At 41.4% G+C, this 18,066-nt stretch overlaps 1 protein-coding gene across 3 annotated transcripts in view; it reads left to right on the top strand.

The window, feature by feature from the left end:
• The window catches only part of LOC132391321 (E3 ubiquitin-protein ligase SH3RF3-like), a 330,553-nt gene that overhangs the window by 250,892 nt on the left and 61,595 nt on the right, over positions 1-18,066 (top strand). For all 3 annotated transcript variants that reach the window (XM_059964353.1, XM_059964354.1, XM_059964352.1), the window contains one exon: positions 11,111-11,464. In XM_059964353.1, the coding sequence (XP_059820336.1) occupies positions 11,111-11,464 (354 nt within the window). The remainder of the gene's footprint in view (positions 1-11,110; positions 11,465-18,066) is intronic.

Below are 18,066 nucleotides of genomic sequence, written 5' to 3'. Positions count from 1 at the left end.
GTCTGAGGCTCAGACAGAGAGATAGTGACAGGAGACTCACTAGTCAGGGGGATGGATAGGAGATTCTATGGCCAAGAAAGCGGTGCCAGGATAGTGTGATGCCTGCCTAGTACCAAGATCCAGGATATCTTAAAGCGACTGCAGTATATTCTCAAGGTGGAGGGTGAACAGCCAGAGGTTGTGGTGCACGTTGGCACTAATAACATAGGTAGAAAGGTGGAAGAGAATCTGCGCAGAGTGTATAGGGAGTTGGGAAAGAAGCTGAAGAATTAGACCTCTATGGTTGTAATCCCCAGTGTCCGTGTAGTGTTAGTCAGGTCAGGAATAGGGTAACAATACAGGTAAATGAACTGGTGCAGGGGGCAGGGTTTCAGGCACTTGGACCCTCTTCTGGGGCAGGGATGATCTGTAGAAGAGGGATTGGTTGCACCTAAACTGGAGGGAACCAGTACCCTGGCCAGGAGGTTCACTAGTGCTACTCAGAAGGGTTTAAAGATGAGAAGATCTGTGGATGCTGGTTTAAGCTAGTTTGGTAGGGATATGCGAACCAGAGCAGTGGAGGGATGGAGAGGAAGGTAGATGTCAGGGTCATCAAAAACAGGCAGGAGCAAAGTAATAGATACAATGAGATGGGTAGTTTGAAGTCTATGTATTTTAATACTGGGATTATTGTGGGTAAAAATGATGAACTTAGAGCATGGATCAGTACACAGAACCATGTTGTGATGGTTGTTATGAAGACTTGGTTGAGAGAGGGAGATAAATGGGTGGTTAATGTCCCAGGGTTTTGATGTTTTAGAAAAGATAGAAAGGAAGGTAAATGTGGGGGGGGGGGGGGGGGGTGGGGGGCAGAGTGGTGTTGCACTACTGATCAGGGACAATATCACAGCTGCACTCATAGGGATTACAATGAAAGGCTCACCCACTGAGGCTGTATGGGTAGAACTCAAAAATAGGAGGGGTGCAATCACTTTGATGGGATTGTACTACAACCACCGCACCCCCCACCATTAGCCACTGGGGGGAACAGATATGCAGGCAGATTAAGGAAAGGTGTAAACAAATAGAGATGCTGTTTTGAGGGACTTCAACTTCCCTAAGTATGAACTGGGACCTTCCTAGTGCAATTAGTTTAATTAGGGCAGAACAGTCCGACAAGAGGAGGGGCTTTACTGGATATTGAGTTAGATAATAAGCCTGGGCAGGTAACCAACCCTATAGTAGTTGAGTGGTTTGGGAACAGTGACCACAACTCCTTAAGTTTTAAGATAACTATAGATAAGGATAAGCACGGACCTTGCGGGAGGGTATCAAATTGGAGTAAGTAAGTACATTTATTTTCAAGGAACGTATAAATTATACAACCTTGAGATTTGTCTGCTTACAGGCAGCTACAAAGCAAGAAACCTAAAAGAGCCCAATTAAAACAAAATAAAGACCAACCCCCAATGTGCCCAAAGAGGAAAAAACAGCAATCAAGCGAACAATAGAACCAAGCAACAACAACAGCATTCTGAACCAAATTGAGTCCTTGGAACTAAATCCCCAGATCAGCCCAGAACAGGCCCAAAGCCTCGATAATTGGTTCATCTAGTTCAGGGGACAAATCGTCACAAAGTTCACAGACATGAAGCACAGCAGCTGGGGGCAGTCTCACAACCTTAGCGTTGCAGAGAAAGGAGTAAACATTGTGGGGGAGTGAGCAATATTGGCCTAACTCTTGCCACCCTACCTTTCCAGCAGGGCAAATTACAAGTGCAGCTGTCAGGAACTGGGGAGAGTTAATTGAGAAGAGCTGATTTTTAGCAAGTCCACATCTGACATGTGGAGGGTATTTACAGACCAACAGCACAGAGTGCAGAACAGGTATGTTCCCGTCAGAAGGAAGGATAAGGACAGCAAGGTAAGAGAATTTTGGATGTCAAGGGAGGTGATGAATTTGGTCAAAAAGAAAAAGGAAAAATATGTAAAGCTTAGGAAGCTAGAATCAAACAGAGCCCTGGAGGATTGTAAAGAAGCCAGAAAAAAAAACTCAAAAAGGGAATTGGGAAATTCAGGAGAGCCATGAAAAGCCCTTGGCAAGTAGGATTAAAGAGAATGCCTGGACAATTCCATACACACATCAGGAGCAAGAGGATAACTAGGGGGAGGGTGGAACCACTCAGTGATAAAGCAGGGAACATTTACTTGGACATGAGGGATGTAGATGAGATCCTTAATGAGAACTTCCCATCTGTATTTACCAAGGAGAAAGTAGTGGTGGAAAGGGAATTAGTGCCAAGAGTATTAATATGTCAGGGCATTTCATGGTAAAGGAGGAGGTAGTGTTGAGTGTCTTAAAGAGTATTAAAGTGGATAAGTCCCCAGGGTCTCATGGATAAGTCCCCAAGGTATTCAGAGAGGCAGTGAAGAGATTGCTGGGGCCTTGACCAATATCTTTGTGTCTTGTGGCTAGCAGCAGGCATTGTCCCATTGCTCAAGGAGGGAACGAGGAATAATTCTTGAAACTAGACCAGTGAAACCATAGGAAAGTTACTGGAGAAAATGCTTAGGAATAGGATTTATGAGCATTTGGAAAACCATGGGCCTAATTAGAGAGAGAGCAAGGTTTTGTGTGGGGCAACTTGTGTCTTACTAACTTGATTGAGTTTTTTAATGAGGTGACAAGGGTGATTGATGAAGGTAAAGTGTCATTGATATGGATATTTTCTGCAAGGTTCTTCATGAGAGGTTCACCCAGAAGATTAAGATGCATGCCATCAATGGTGAATTGGCCATTTGGATTCAGCACTGCCTTGCCCATAGGAAACAGAGGTTGAAGTGACTTATTCTAACTGGAAGTTTGTGATTAGTGGTGTTCTGCAGGGACCTCTGTTGTTTGTGATGCATATAAATGACCTGGATGAAAATGTAGATGGATGGGTTAGTAAATTTGCAGATCATATGAAGATTGGTGTTGTGGGTAGTGTAGAAGACTGACGAAGAATATAGTGGGATATAGATCAGTTGCAGATATGGGAGAGGAATGGCAGAAAAAGTTAAAGCTGGCCAAATGTGAAGTATTGCATCTTGGTAGGCCAAATGTGAAGACCGTTCACAGTGTTGTTGAGCAGAGGGATCTTGGTGACCAAATTCTTAGCTCCCTTAAAGAGGCTACACAGGTTGATAGGGTGGTTAAAAAGCATATGACATACTTGCCTTATGAATTGAGGCATTGACTTCAGAAGTCAGGAATGTTGTGTATTTAATATTTCAGTTATATTTGAATAATCTTGTTAATATATTGTTTGAATAAGTATTCTTCATTTAAATAATGAAATTACAGTTTATATGTATAAACACGTGAATTGCATCCATCATCACACTACCACGTGATATGCTCAGGCCTCGCTCAAAGTAAACACGAAGTTATACCCACATTTTGGACTCCCGTGCCTTCCTTTGAATTAGTTTAATGTTTTGATGTTACAAAACATAACAAGGAAGATATGTTGCAGCTTTATAAAACACCTGGAGTTTTGCATACAGTTCTGGTCACTCCATTATAGGAAGGATGTCGAGGTTTTAGAGAGGGTTTACCAGGACACTGCCTGGATTAGAGGGCACACGCTATAACAAGAGGTTGGACAAATTTGGGTTGTTTTCTCTGGAGCTGCAGAAGCTAAAGGGAGATCTGATAAATGTTTATAAGATAATGAGAAGCAGAAAAAGAGTAGACAGGCTGCATCTTTTTTCCCAGGGTTAAAATGTCTAACACCAGAGGGCATGCTTTTAAGGTGAGGGGAGTAATTTTAAAGGAGACGTGAGAGGCAAGTTTTTTTACAGAGTGGTAGCTACCTGGAATGCACTGCCTGGGGTGGTGTTGAAGGCAAATACATCAGGGACTTTTAAGATACGTTTAGATAGGCACACGAATGTGAGGAAAATGGAGGGATATGGTGTGCTGAGGGGCCTGTTCCTGTGTTGTACTGTTCTATGTTCTATAACAGTTTGCTACAGTGTTCACTGTATCCTATGATTGGATTGTGTAGAAGTTATGAATGGGAAACCCAAAAATACTGATTTCTCAAACACTCTGGTTTTAAGTGCAGCATGGCCCTCAAAATTCTCTCCTGGTTTCTCCTCAGACAGTTGTAAGAGAGAAGCTTCCATGGATGTGAAAGGAGGAAAGCTAGTCAAAAGCTTTAGGGGAGGAATTCCTGATTGCAGACTATTGGCAGTAGTCAACCCAAACACTGCCAATGGAGAGTGATTAAAATCAGGGAGGCAAGAAAAGTCAGAACTAAAGATGCACAGATTTCAAAAGGTTATGGAGTTAAAAGTTACAGAGATAGAGAGTGCAAAGCTGTGAAAGGATTTTAAGAGGAGGATAAAATTTCAAAGTTTACTCAATCAAATGCCAAGACGATCATGGAAAGATAGAAGATGGTATATATTAGAATAGAGGCAGCAGAGTTTCAGCTAAACACAGGTCCATTTCACGTGTCAGATGGACAACCAGCCAGAGAAAGTTAGGAAGGTTATGTTTAAAAATGACAAAGTGTAGAAGGGTTTCAGTATTGGATGAATTGAAGGAAGAACATATATTGTGAAATGGAAAAAGGCAGAAAGCTTGGGATGGCACAATATTAGCAATTAGTGCTGCTGCATTTCATCTCCAGAAACCTGGATGTTAGCTGTGCTGAGTCTGCGCTTTTTCCCTGTTTCCTTGCGAATCCCGTAAATATTCCCATTTCTGCTGGAGAATTGCGGGGGCTGGGGGTTTGGAGTCTGCTGCATATGTAAAACTGTAGATGGAATTAATGTAGATAGGTGTTTTATGGTCACTTCAGACAAGGTGGACCAATGGGTCTGTTTCATTTTTTCCCTCATCTCTATGACATCAACTTTGGAGCAGAGAAAATGTTTGTAGTCACATAATGATGCACCATCAATAACTCACTCTGAGATGTAAGGCGAGATATCGGCTTTTATTGACTGGAAGAAGGAACCAGGAGTGAGTGACCATCATACTACGTCCTGGAGACTGAGAGAGAGCATAGGCCTCAGATCGCCTTTATACAGGGGTCTGTGGGAGGAGCCACAGGAGCAGTCAGCAGGGGGCATGTCCAGATAGGCACACGTAGTTCACCACACATAACTCTCTTAGTTAATGATGTAATGATGGGGAGGAGGGCAGCTTGTGAAGACAGATAAGTAGAGAGTCTGTAAGGCTGCAAGATAATAGCTAATAGGCCTCCAGTTCTCCTAGCCCAGGGGTCAGCAACCTTTACCACTGAAAGAGCCACTTGGACCCGTTTCCCACAGAAAAGAAAACACTGGGAGCCGCAAAACCCGTTTGACATTTAAAATGAAATAACACTGCATACAACGTTTTTTTTGCCTTTATGCTATGTATAAACAAACTATAATGTGTTGCATTTATGAAATTGATGAACTCCTGCAGAGAAAACGAAATTACATTTCTGCATGCAACAAAAACATTTTGAACTCCGAAAAAAAGACGTTGGGTTGAAAGTTACTTTTAAGTAAAATACTCAATGTCTATTTGAGTCCTTCTTGTATTTATGAAAAACGCCGAACTTAAATTTTCCGCCAGCAGCAAACCAAAAATAACATCAGCCAGCTGTCAGCCTGAAAAATAAAAGGACTATTTCACTGAACAATGAAAAAATATGAATATACATAAAATAATAGGCAATTAAAATATTTATCATACTTGGTTAATGGGATTTCTGCTCCTGGACCTCAGCGCACAGCGTCTGCACATCAGGGCTGTATGACGTCACCTTCATCTTTACACAGGATCGCAAGCTGTCATCTGTGAGGCGTGCGCGATGTTTGTTTTTAATAAAGTTCATGTTGGAGAACACCTGCTCACTTACATATGTGGATCCAAAGATCGACAGGACTCAAAGCGCATACTTTTTAATGTTTACATAAATGTCGGGCATAGCATTCCATGTTTCGAACACAAGTTTGTCCGGTTTTGGAAGGTTTTCAATATCACTCCATTTGTGTTTCTGAGCAAGAACGGCCTTCTGACGGGCAACATCTTCAAGGTCTGCTGTCAAGCGTCTAAACTTGGACACCCATATGTCTTTGTCGGCTATGTCGGCCAGTTCCATCTCAAGATCAGGTTGACTCACACCTGCCAATGCAGTCGTATTCAGTAGGGAAGGATCGATGCTTAAGGGAGTGACCGGGAAGGATAATGTGTTTTTTTCCTCTCTGAACTCACAGAAGCGTTTCCCAAACGATGTTTGCATTGCGATGATTGCAGAATGTAAATACTCCGAAATTATCATGTCGTGACCTTGTTTGAACTCTCTCAAATTGGGGAAGTGAGACAAAGTGCCTTTCTGTAAATCTCTGGCAAGCACTGTCAACTTGCGCTCGAATGCCAAAACATCCTCCAACATGTGCAGGGCTGTACATCCTTACCCCTGAAGAGCTGTGTTCAGCGTGTTCAGGTGCGCTGTCATGTCTACCATGAAGTGTAGCTTTTCCAGCCACTCTGGCTGTTCCAGCTCAGGAAAGGTGAGCCCTTTGCTGCCCAGGAAAGTTTTCACTTCTTCCAGACACGCGACAAAGCGTTTCAGCACCTTCCGTCTGGACAGCCAGCGATAAAAACACGTTGTAGCGGTGTCAGTAAACTGCAGTCAAAGATAGCTTTATTCGAACTAAACAGCCTTGCTTTTAAGCCTCCCTCAACCCAGCCCCCATGGACGCAGATGCTGCAAAAGACGCGTACTCACAAACCCCCGTAGGCTATCTCCCTTAGCCGGAATGCTGGCTAATTGTGAGCCGTTTCGGATGTGGCAGGAAATGTGTCGCCACACTTAGATTGTACAAGATCACCATAATCTTCAAATTTAGAATTACATTTCAAAAGCTAACAAACTAACATAAAATACATTTTAATTAAATACTGACCAATTATTTCCCAAAGCCACAGGGAGCCGCAGCACAGAGGTGAAAGAGCCACAAATGGCTCGGGAGCCGCAGGTTGCCGACCCCCGTCCTAGCCCATTGTCATGAACCTTCCTAAAGTTCCCATTCAAAATTTAATAGACCTACTGTGGGTCCTGATAGGACTATCTTCCAGAAACTCTGAACACTCTGTTATTTTCAGATTACCAATCTGTGGTAAAGAATAAAATATCTTGATCCACAGTTATATCTTTCAACTGATTTAATGGGAACAATAGACTTTATCATTGGCTCTCACATTAAAATTTACCTTGTGCAAATATGTTGCTATATAGAAGAATTTGACCAAATGTTTTCTCAACTTCTAGAATTTAACATGCCTACCACAGCTGCTTTATTCAAATATTGTCTCAAAGCCACCACTGTAAAAATGTAAACTCCCAGTTACATTGCAGACATCTTTCTTGTAATGCACTTGCGGGCCCTCCTCTGCAAGCTGTGAATTCCTGAGGTTTGGGGACTTCACTTTGTCATGATGTCATCTTACCTTGAGGTGATGCGAGCTCTGACACTGGTCATGTCCTTAGGTCTCACAGGCTACCTTCTATTGTAATGTATTAAATACTGTAAATGAATATGCTTCAATGCCACCTGCTCCTTTATAGTCATAATCAATGATCTGAATTTACTCTAAAGAACATTTAAGACATTGCATTTGATCACAAAAGTGTGTGTGTGTGTGTAACCAAAACCAGGAGTGAAAGCTCGCTGTGAAATAATATTACAAGTTGTATTAGCAGCTTTGTCAGATGATGTAATAGGAATGTAGGTGGAATTTGATAAAGCATCACTCAGGTAGTTCGGAAAGGACAGGACAACTGCTATGAGATCCAGCTGGATTCCCCAATGTTATTCTGAAACGATCACCAGTGCATGAGATTCATAGTCAGTGTGCGGAAATGTCATTTTGCTGTTTGTTTCATTCAAATGGATGCACTCAATGATTTCTTCTCTTAAAATGACTGGATTTCCACGTTCTAATCCTGCTTCATTACAATTTTCCTCCCCTGTGGTTCTGTGACCCACTACAGTAGACACTCCTTGTGACACACCGTGGCTCTGTTTCAACATCAGATAGTCAAAAAGAGGTCTACAAACAGCTCTGTTCAGCCTGTCATATTTCACCACAGTTTGGGAATGTAAACTGTGGGATGCATGTGAAAACTATTATAGTATGGGAAAGAGAAATGCTAAGTCCTGAGGGAGGTGAGCACTCAGTTATTTTCAGCTTACCATTGCTGTAAACATCTGCAAGCTGTACCGTTGTGTGCTGAACTAAGGAATCCTTCAGACAGTGCTGCCCACAGCCTGCACCTCTGCTCCTGCACAACAGACCATGCTTGCAGAGCAGAGGCCTGTTCACGAATTGCATCCAGCAGGGCTCCAGTGGGAGCAACTGAGGCTCCCAGTTTAGTTTTGATCTAACTCCATCTGCATTTACGTGGAAGCAGCAAAGAAGAGGCCATGTGCAGGTGGCAGGTTACATAAATAACCTGTCAGGCTTATACTGCCAAGGTGTGGAGGGACAAAGATTAGGATGTATTTCTCTGTGGTTCCCGCTTGCTGTGGCTAGCTGGTAGGCTATGGCCCTTAGCATCTCGTTATGAATCACCTCCAACTAACTCTTATGTAAGCAAAACAAGTAAAACTGCAGAAGCAAGAAATCCAAGTAACACACACCAAGTGCTGGAGGAGCTCAGCTGGCCAGGCAGCATCTGTGGAAAAGAGTACACAGTCCCGACGAAGGGTCTCGGCCCGAAACATCGACATCACTTCTCCCTATAGATGCTGCCTAGCCTGCTGTGTTCTACCAGCATTTTGTGTGTGTTGTTGTCTGAATTTCCAGCATCTGCAGATTTCCTCGTGTTTGCCTGATGAAGGGTCTCAGCCCGAAACGTTGACTGTTTACTCTTTCCCACAGATGCTGCCGGGCCTGCTGAGTCCCTCCAGCATTTTGTGTATGTAATTCTTGTGCACTTATCTTTCATGTTCTGTGTCTTCAGAACAGCTGTGCTAACATGCTCTGTGGCCAGACTCAAACCTTCCCCATTTCCTGTATGTGCAGGCTACTAATCCCAAGGGCCCCTTATCAAGAAGCACAGAGCACACATCTGAATTCTGGCTGCCCATCTCCCATGGTGCCTGTGTTTGTCCTGTAAAAGAGCTTCATGTCTCACATGTCTTCCCATGTTTGTCACTGCTGCAGTGTCAAAAAAAAAATGAAGATATTTGCTAGCTTGAGTGTGGAAGTTTTTATGTATAAACAATAAAAAGATATGTGATCAGCGGAAGAAAGGCCAACCAGATGGATCTGGGATGTCAGAGTATTGTATAGAAACACATCTATACAGCAACTCAAAAAAAACTGTGTGGCTCACAGCCATTCAGGATACACACTGATTTACAAGGAAGTTGGCAGCCTGTGATTCCTGGCAGGTTGGCCCCGTAAAACAAAACTGAGCATGTTTGTCCAATCACAAACAAGAGAAGATCTGCAGATGCTGGAAATTCAAACAGCACACACAAAATGCTGGAGGAATTTGTCATGCAAGGCAGCATCTATGGAAGAGAGTACAGTTGACAATTCAGGCCAAACCGCTTCAACAAGACTGGCATAAAAAAGATGAGGAGTCAGAGTAAGAAGATGGGGGGAGGGGAGGAAGAAGCACAAGGTGATAGGTGGGGACGGTGAAATAAAGCATTGAGAAGTTGATTGGTGAAAGAGATACAGGGCTGGAGAAGGGGGAGTCTAATAGGAGAGGACAGAAGACCATGGAGGAAGAAGAGGGGGGAGGAGCACTAATAGGAGTCGATGGACAGGTGAGAGAAGGAAATGGGAATGGAGAATGGTGAAGGGGGGTCATTACTGGAAGCTTGAGAAATCAATGTTCATGCCTTCAGGTTGGAGGCTACCCAAACAGAATACAGGAAGTTGCTCCTCCAAACTGAGTGTGGCCTCATCGAACAGTAGAGGAGGCTGTGGACTAACATGTTGGAAAGGGAATGGGAAGTGGAATTAAAATGGGTGGCCACTGGGTGGCATGTTTGTGGCTGCTGCTGTTGCAGGTTGCATAGATGAATGGTACGCATTCATGTGCTAGGATGAGTGAATGTGTGTGTGTTAGCGTAGCACTATTTTGTTGCTTTATATAAAGAGCAGAGTTGTTCTAAGCATGAGGTGCCACCTTATTCTACTTGGCCAAGTAATGATTTTTTTTGTGTGGCACTGATTTGTGTCCTTTGCCGTGAGAGAGTGTGCTGATAGTTGTCTAGACACCAAATCCCAGGCCCTCCCTGAGACAATCTGGTCAGGCTGCCTCACTCCCCCTTCTTCAGTTGCTTCCACCAGGACTTGCGCGTTTCTGCCTGCAAGTCCCAGGGTGTGCCCCCGCTCTCATTATCCTCTCTCTCCCGTATTGTCCCATTAAAAAGTATTTTAAATGGCTGAAGGCAGATTTTGCTAATTGACTGGCCTCAGTGGATTAGCCTCAGCCAGAAATCCCATCTTGACTAGCTCCAGATGTGGAAGAGTTGGGTTTGGGTTTAAATTCTAAAGTTTTTTGACTTCTCACGACATCCAGACCACTTATTTTATGGTTGTTCGAGGTGAGGAAAGTCAGATTACCCCGGCTGTGCCCATGCAAGCCGTTGGTTTGAACAGTCCAAGATTTTCTTCTGCCATCCCTCATATGTCCCTCAGCTTCAAACTCCCTTCGTTATGAAGATTAAAAATTTATTAACGATTAACTTTATTTGTCACTTGTATTTTGAAACTTCAAAAATTAATGTGAAATGCGTTGTTTGCGTCAACAACCAACACAGTCGGGGATAGCCCACAAGCGTCACCATGAAGTCCGGTGCCAATATAGATACCCACAACTCACTAAACTGTAGGAGTTTGGATTGTGGGAGGAAATCAGAACAACTGGAGGAAACCCACTCGGTCATGGGGAGAGCATACAAACTCCTTACAGACTGTGGTGAGAATTGAACCCCTGATTGCAGTCACATTATACTAACTGCTCTGCTAGCGTGCTGCCCTTCGAAGCACATTGACTTACTCGAGAATAACATTTTTAATGATCTTTAATGGCTTTTATTTATTTGTTTCACACAGCTTAATTCCACTGCAAAACAACTGATTGAGATGGATAAAAAGTGTCTGCCAGTTGCACAGAACAGTAACGTCGCTCCAGCTGCCGCTACCAGTGCAAGTGCCAGCCCGGCATCGAGCTCTCCCTTGAACAGTGCTGGCACTGCCTGCGCTGTTCACAGGCGTATCGACGGCAAGAAAAATGCCAAGAAACGGCACTCCTTCACTTCGTTCAGCATGTCACACAAGTCTTCCCAAGCTGTCAACAACAGGCACTCCATGGAAATCAGTGCGCCAGTCCTCATCAGTTCCAGTGATCCCAGAGCTGTTGCCAAGATTGGAGAAGTTCCACCTTTGTCATCAAGCGCTCCGACCCAGGTAAAATCATCCTAAGAAAAGCGTACAGAAAATATGCAGGTCATGTTTTCAATGGAGGCAAAATTACAATCAAGAATTGCATTTCAGTCTCAGTAAAGGTGTAGCTGCTTTGTAGAAATCTGGAGTGAGCTTGTTGTTTCACTCTTGTTTGATGTAATGAAATAGAACCCACAAGAGGCCAGTGGATGAAAATCTATCTGATTTGCTATTAAGTCGTAAACTCCGGGTGACAACAAAGATAGAGAAGAAGGCAGAAAATGTTAGTGTTAAAGGACAGCTTTGCGAGATATCGTTGTGAATCACTTCGGATGCCCACTTGTGTGAACATTAGAACCCCAGACTTCCAGTAAGACCCTTCACAGTGTCATTCTGACCACTGTCCAATGCTTTTCTCATCATCAGATCTAACTTGCTGAGGGACAGATTCTCTATCATACAGAGACGGGAATCAGTATAATTTCATATTCAGCCACTGGTAACAGCTATCACTGGTATTCTGTATAAGCTTGGTATTTAACCATTTTTGTGTGTAGTAATCCTAAACTTTTGTCATTATAGCAAAAATCTTGGACCACATATACAGATCAAGGACTAAAGTACATGGAGAAAAATCATATGAGATTATTCAAAGCCTCTCTAGTGTTCTCTCATTTCATCGACAGCAGATGGTTGTCTATTCTTTGTACTCTTTTGTTAATTGGTTATTCCCTGCTTACATAATTAAAAGAATGGTTAAAGATGCAATCATTCAAATTTGAATTTTAATTCCTAAATTATGCATAAAGGCAGAAGCAAAGAAAAATTTTCCCATGTATTAATGTTTTTGTGTGGTAAGGAAAAGAATTTAATCAAAAACCCGATTAATAAATGTGATTGCTTATGTAACTTTTTGTCGAATGCCAAATTTGTTCCTGACCCTCTGTGTATGTGATTTTCTTACAAAGTTAATTGCAGGTCTGTCAAATGGATTCCAGTGAATATTGTGGCAGTGTGCAAAGCGATTTCTCTATTTGTGATCCTAACCTGATCACACTCAAAATCAATCCCCACCCAGCAACTGATTGCTTCTACATGTAATTCACCAATGCCCTGATGTCTGTTACCCTGGGGTCCTACAATACCTTATCTCAGTTGAAACTCTGACATTCCCTCCCAGCTTCTTTCAGCTGTAACCCATGTGACATGTGACCCCCCCCCCCCCCCCACAATATGCAACCTCCTTGAGGTCTGAACTTTGAGAAAATGAAACAATTTTTGGGCCAAAAAGTACATAAAAGATGCCTGGAGAAAGCCTCCCTTCTGAAAAGATCTGGCTCCTTTGTTGGAGAGTAGGTAGAGATATTGGTTGTGGTCTCTCAAAATTCCCTTGACACTGGAAAGATACCTATGGATGAGATTCACAGTATGCTACTTCTATTCAAGAAAGAAGGGAGGGGGGAAAGGACCTATAAGTCAGCTGAATACCTGTAGTTGAAAAAATCTTGGCGTCTACAGGGGAGGTTGTAAAAGGACACTGAGAAAAACATAGCAAAATAGTTAGCATTACTTAAAGTAAAGAAGAATCTATGAATATGATGATTTTTTAAAATTAGCTGATACAATGTTCATTTTATTTTTAATTTTTTAATTGATTTTAAAAAAATATAAAGATAAATACAAATCAGAGGAGAAGTTATATCAAGTACATATTCCAATAAAAGTACAAACAAAAAAAGGAGTTGTACATTGTCAAAATCACATAGTATAATATTGAGCTAATAAATCAAAGGAACCACAAATCTTCTTAACAATTCAAGAAAAAAAAGACTAAAAATTTCTATTATTAAGAAGAAAAAGAAACCCACTAAACTAACCTAAAACAAAAAAAGAAGACTGGGCATTCCAATTGAGGATATAATTACAAAAAAAGGGGAGAAATCCTTCCGGTCAAATCTGAAACATCACGGAGAAGAAAACAAAAGATTACCTAAAAAAGTAAAAAAAGAAGAAAATTTAAATCGTATGAAAATATTGAATGAAAGATCGTCAGGTTTGTTCAAATTCAAAAGATGTATCAAACGTTCGACTTCTAATTTTCTCCAAGCTTAAACAGGACATAATGGAGGAGAGCCAAAAAAAACAGTAGGTGGATTCAGATTTTTCCAATACAACAACATATCTCTCCTAGCCAATAAAGTTGAAAAAGCTATAATACATTGAGCGGAAGCAGAAACATTTCCTGCTTCCTTCGGAGTGATCCCAAAGATTGCCGTAAGCGAATTAGGTTGTAGGTCCAAACCTATGACTTTGGATAACATTCCAAAAAAATCTCTCCAAAAATTATTTAACTCTATACAAGATCAAAACATATGAGTTAACCTCAGCATTACATCTATCACAGGTGGGATTTATATTAGAAAAAATATGCGCTAGTTTATTTTTTGACTTATGCACCCTGTGCACTACCTTGAACTGAATCAAGCAGTGATGGGCACCGATGGATGAATCGTTAACTGAATGATAAATTTTATTCTATTGATCATCTGAAAGGGACTACCGAAGTTCCAGTTCCCAAGCACGTTTAACCTTATCATTAGACATCATTCGTAAATTCATAAGCCGTTTATATATAATGGCTATCAATCCTTTTTCAGATGGTTTAAGCTGAAAAATAACATCTATCATATTTGGTAAATGAGCAAATGAATAACTCAGTAATAAATCTCATAAAAAATTCATAACTTGTAAATATCTAAAAAATTGTGCATTAGATTTATCATATTTATCCACTAGCTGCAAAAAAGACATTAAACAATTCTCTAAAAACAAATCTAAAAAAGTATTTATTCCCTTAGTTTTCCATATTAAAAAGGCCTTATCCAGAATTGATGGTTTAAAAAAATAGTTAAGATGGATATTACTAGAGAGAACAAAGTTATTCAAATCAAAAAACCTGCAAAACTGAAACCAAATTTTTAATGTATGTCTAACAGTGGGACTAAAATCTTGTCTAGCAATCCTAGAAAACAAATGAGGAAGAGAAGCTCCCAGTAAGGAAGCCAAAGAAAACCCCCTTACTGAGTTCTCCTCCAAGTCCAACCATGAAGGACAGTCTTGATTATCTGTACCATAAATCCAAAAAGTAATATAACGAATATTAATTGCCCAATAGTAAAATCTAAAGTTTGATAACGCCAATCCTCCATCTTTTTTTGATTTTTGCAATAAAGATTTACTCAATCTAGAACTCTTATTATTCCAAATATATAACAGGTCATAGAGTCTATTCTATCAAAGAACGTTTTCGGGACAAAGGATGGAACAGCTTGAAACGTATATAGAAATTTCAGTAAAATTACCATTTTTATAGCATTTATTCGACTAATTAACGACATTGTCAGAGGCGACCATTTAGAAAGCATTTGTTTTGTATATTTAATTAGAGGAAGAAAATTATACTTATAAATCTTTAAAATTTTTAGTAATTTTAATACCAAGATAGGTAAAAGGTATGTGAAAAGCAAAAAAATAGTTAAGACCAAGATTGGGCCATTGGGCCAGAAACGAGTGAATTTATTATGGGGAACAAGGAAATGGCAGATGAGTTGAACAGGTACTTTGACTCTGTCTTCACTAGGAAAGACACAAACAATCTCCCAGATGTAATAGTGGCCAAAGGAACTAGGGTAATGGATGAACTGAATGAAATTTATATTAGGCACGAAACGGTGTTGGATAGACTGTTGAGTCTGAAGGCTGATAAGTCCCCACGACCTGATGGTCTGCACCCCAGGGTACTTAAGGAGGTGGCTCTAGAAATCGTGGATGCATTGGTAATCATTTTCCAATGTTCTATAGATTCAGGATCAGTTCCTGCGGATTGGAGAGTGGCTAATGTTGTCCCACTTTTCAAGAAAGGAGGTAGAGAGAAAACAGGGAATTATAGACGGGTTAGCCTGACGTCAGTAGTGGGGAAGATGCTGGAGTCAATTATAAAAGAGGAAATTACAACACATTTGGATAGCAGTAGAAGGATCAGTCCGAGTCAGCATGGATTTATGAAGGGAAAATCATGCTTGACTAATCTTCTGGAGTTTTTTTGAGAATGTAACTATGAGAATGGACAAGGGAGAGCCAATGGATGTAGTGTACCTGGACTTCCAGAAAGCTTTTGATAAAGTCCCACATAGGAGATTAGTGGGCAAAATTAGGGCACATGGTATTGGGGGCAGAGTACTGACATGGATTGAAAATTGGCTGGCTGACAGGAAACAAAGAGTAGGAATGGCAGGCTGTGACCAGTGGGGTACCGCAAGGTTCGGTGCTGGGACCGCAGCTGTTTACAATATACATTAATGATTTAGATGAAGGGATTAAAAGTAACATTAGCAAATTTGCTGATGACGCAAAGCTGGGTGGCAGTGTGAAATGTCAGGAGGATGTTATGAGAATGCAGGGTGACTTGGACAGGTTGGGTGAGTGGGCAAATGTCTGGCAGATGCAGTTTAATGGGGATAAATTGGAGATTATCCACTTTGGTGGCAAGAACAGGAAGGCAGATTACTATCTAAATGGAGTCAAGTTAGGAAAAGGGGAAGTACAACGAGATCTAGGTGTTCTTGTACATCAGTCAATGAAAGCAAGCATGCAGGTACAGCAGGCAGTGAAGAAAGCTAATGGCATGCTGGCCTTTATAACAAGAGGAATTGAGTATAGGAGTAAAGAGGTCTTTCTGCAGATGTACAGGGCCCTGGTGAGACCCCACCTGGAGTATTGTGTGCAGTTTCGGTCTCCAAATTTGAGGAAGGACATTCTTGCTATTGAGGGAGTGCAGTGTAGGTTCACAAGGTTAATTCCCGGAATGGCTGGACTGTCATATGTTGAAAGATTGGAGCGACTGGGCTTGTATGCACTGGAATTTAGAAGGATGAGAGGGTATCTGATTGAAGCATATAAGATTATTAAGGGATTGGACACACTGGAGGCAGGAAGCATGTTCACGCTGATGGGTGAGTCCAGAACTAGAGGCCACAGTTTAAGAATAAGGGGTAGGTCATTTAGAACAGAAATGCAGAAAAACTTTTTCACCCAGAGAGTGGTGGATATGTAGAATGCTCTGCCCCAGAAGGCAGTGGAGGCCAAGTCTCTGGATGCTTTCAAGAGAGAGTTAGATAGAGCTCTTATAGATAGCGGGGTCAAGGGATATGGGGAGAGGGAAGGAACGGGGTACTGATTGTGTATGATCAGCCATGATCACAGTGAATGGCAGTGCTGGTTAGAAGGGCCAAATGGTCTACTCCTGCACCTACTGTCTATTGTCTATTGTAAAGTAATTTCTTGCAATATTAAAAGGTATTTGATCCTAATAATCAGAATTATTATTAATAGGAAATAATTCACTTTTATGTAAATTTATTTTATATCCAGAGAAAAGATAAAGTGTTGTTTACAAACTTACTCCACAAACTAAGAGCTCATAATATTGAGGGTAAACAGTTATTTTGATATTGGCAAACTTGGAGCTAGGGGATGCCAAAGGGATCAGTTATGGGTCCTCAGCTACATACAAGTTATACATGTCTGAGATTGAAGAAACCAAGTATGGAGGTGGTTTAGAACATTATGAAAATGATAGAAATTGGATCTATTTGTGCCTTTCTTTAATGCACAATTCACTCATAGAAAAGCCATGCATATATTTTAAATGTTTGCACCCATTTCCTGTTGAAGCCCACCCTTCAGGAAATTAAAGCAGGCATTTCCTGTTGCAAATTAGTCTAATGCAATTTTCATGTCTCCATCGTATTTTATGCTAATAACTCTATTTAACCTTGGAAATTATATCAAAAGGTCACTACCTCTAGCTTTTAAAAGTAACTTGCAGTAAAACGGGGAATACATCATACTGAAAAGGGTGAACTATGCATGACATTGCTGAGAACTGATAGCACCCACTCCATGTGTTAACAGACCTCTCTGGACCTAGTTCCAGTCTTCACCTCAGTGAAGACAATGGAAGTTGTTCTCTTCCCTCTTAACTTGCTTGGCAGTGCAGTCCTCTCCATAACAGAGAAAGGATGGCTCAAGGAAGCAACAAAAGATGCCATAGGGCCCTGATGTTCCATCAACATGTGAACTAGTTGCCATACCTGTGCCAGCCAGGTGCAGTGCTAAGTGGCTGCAACACTTGGCCAGGCTGACCCAGCACCACTCTCTGTGTATTGTGCGATGCTTACCCAGTTAGGCTGATTTCACCCATGTTCTCTTTCCCGGCTACACATCCTGAGTGCAAAGTGAAGACCCCAGGTAGAGGACTTTAAGGGGGTCTGACAAGGCAGATGCTGAAGGGATGTTTCCTCTAATAGACGAATACAGTATTAAGGGCCTAGTCTCAGGATAATGAGAGACTTAATTAAACATGGGAAGATGAGGAATTTCTTTGAGGAATATCGATGTTTTGGATTTTCTATCTTGAAAGAGCTAGAATATTGAGTCATCAACTTTATTTTAATTAGATCATCTATTTTGGACTAGGGTAATGGTAATCATTCGGGCAAGTGGAGTTGAGGACAATGCTCTTATTCGGAGGCAGAGCAGACATGTTCCCATGTGGTTCCAGTTTT

Source organism: Hypanus sabinus, chromosome 3 (genome assembly GCF_030144855.1).
Source record: "Hypanus sabinus isolate sHypSab1 chromosome 3, sHypSab1.hap1, whole genome shotgun sequence".
Lineage (NCBI taxonomy): Eukaryota > Metazoa > Chordata > Chondrichthyes > Myliobatiformes > Dasyatidae > Hypanus > Hypanus sabinus.
Note: the sequence above shows the minus strand (reverse complement) of the source record. Positions and strands in the feature narration are given on the sequence as shown.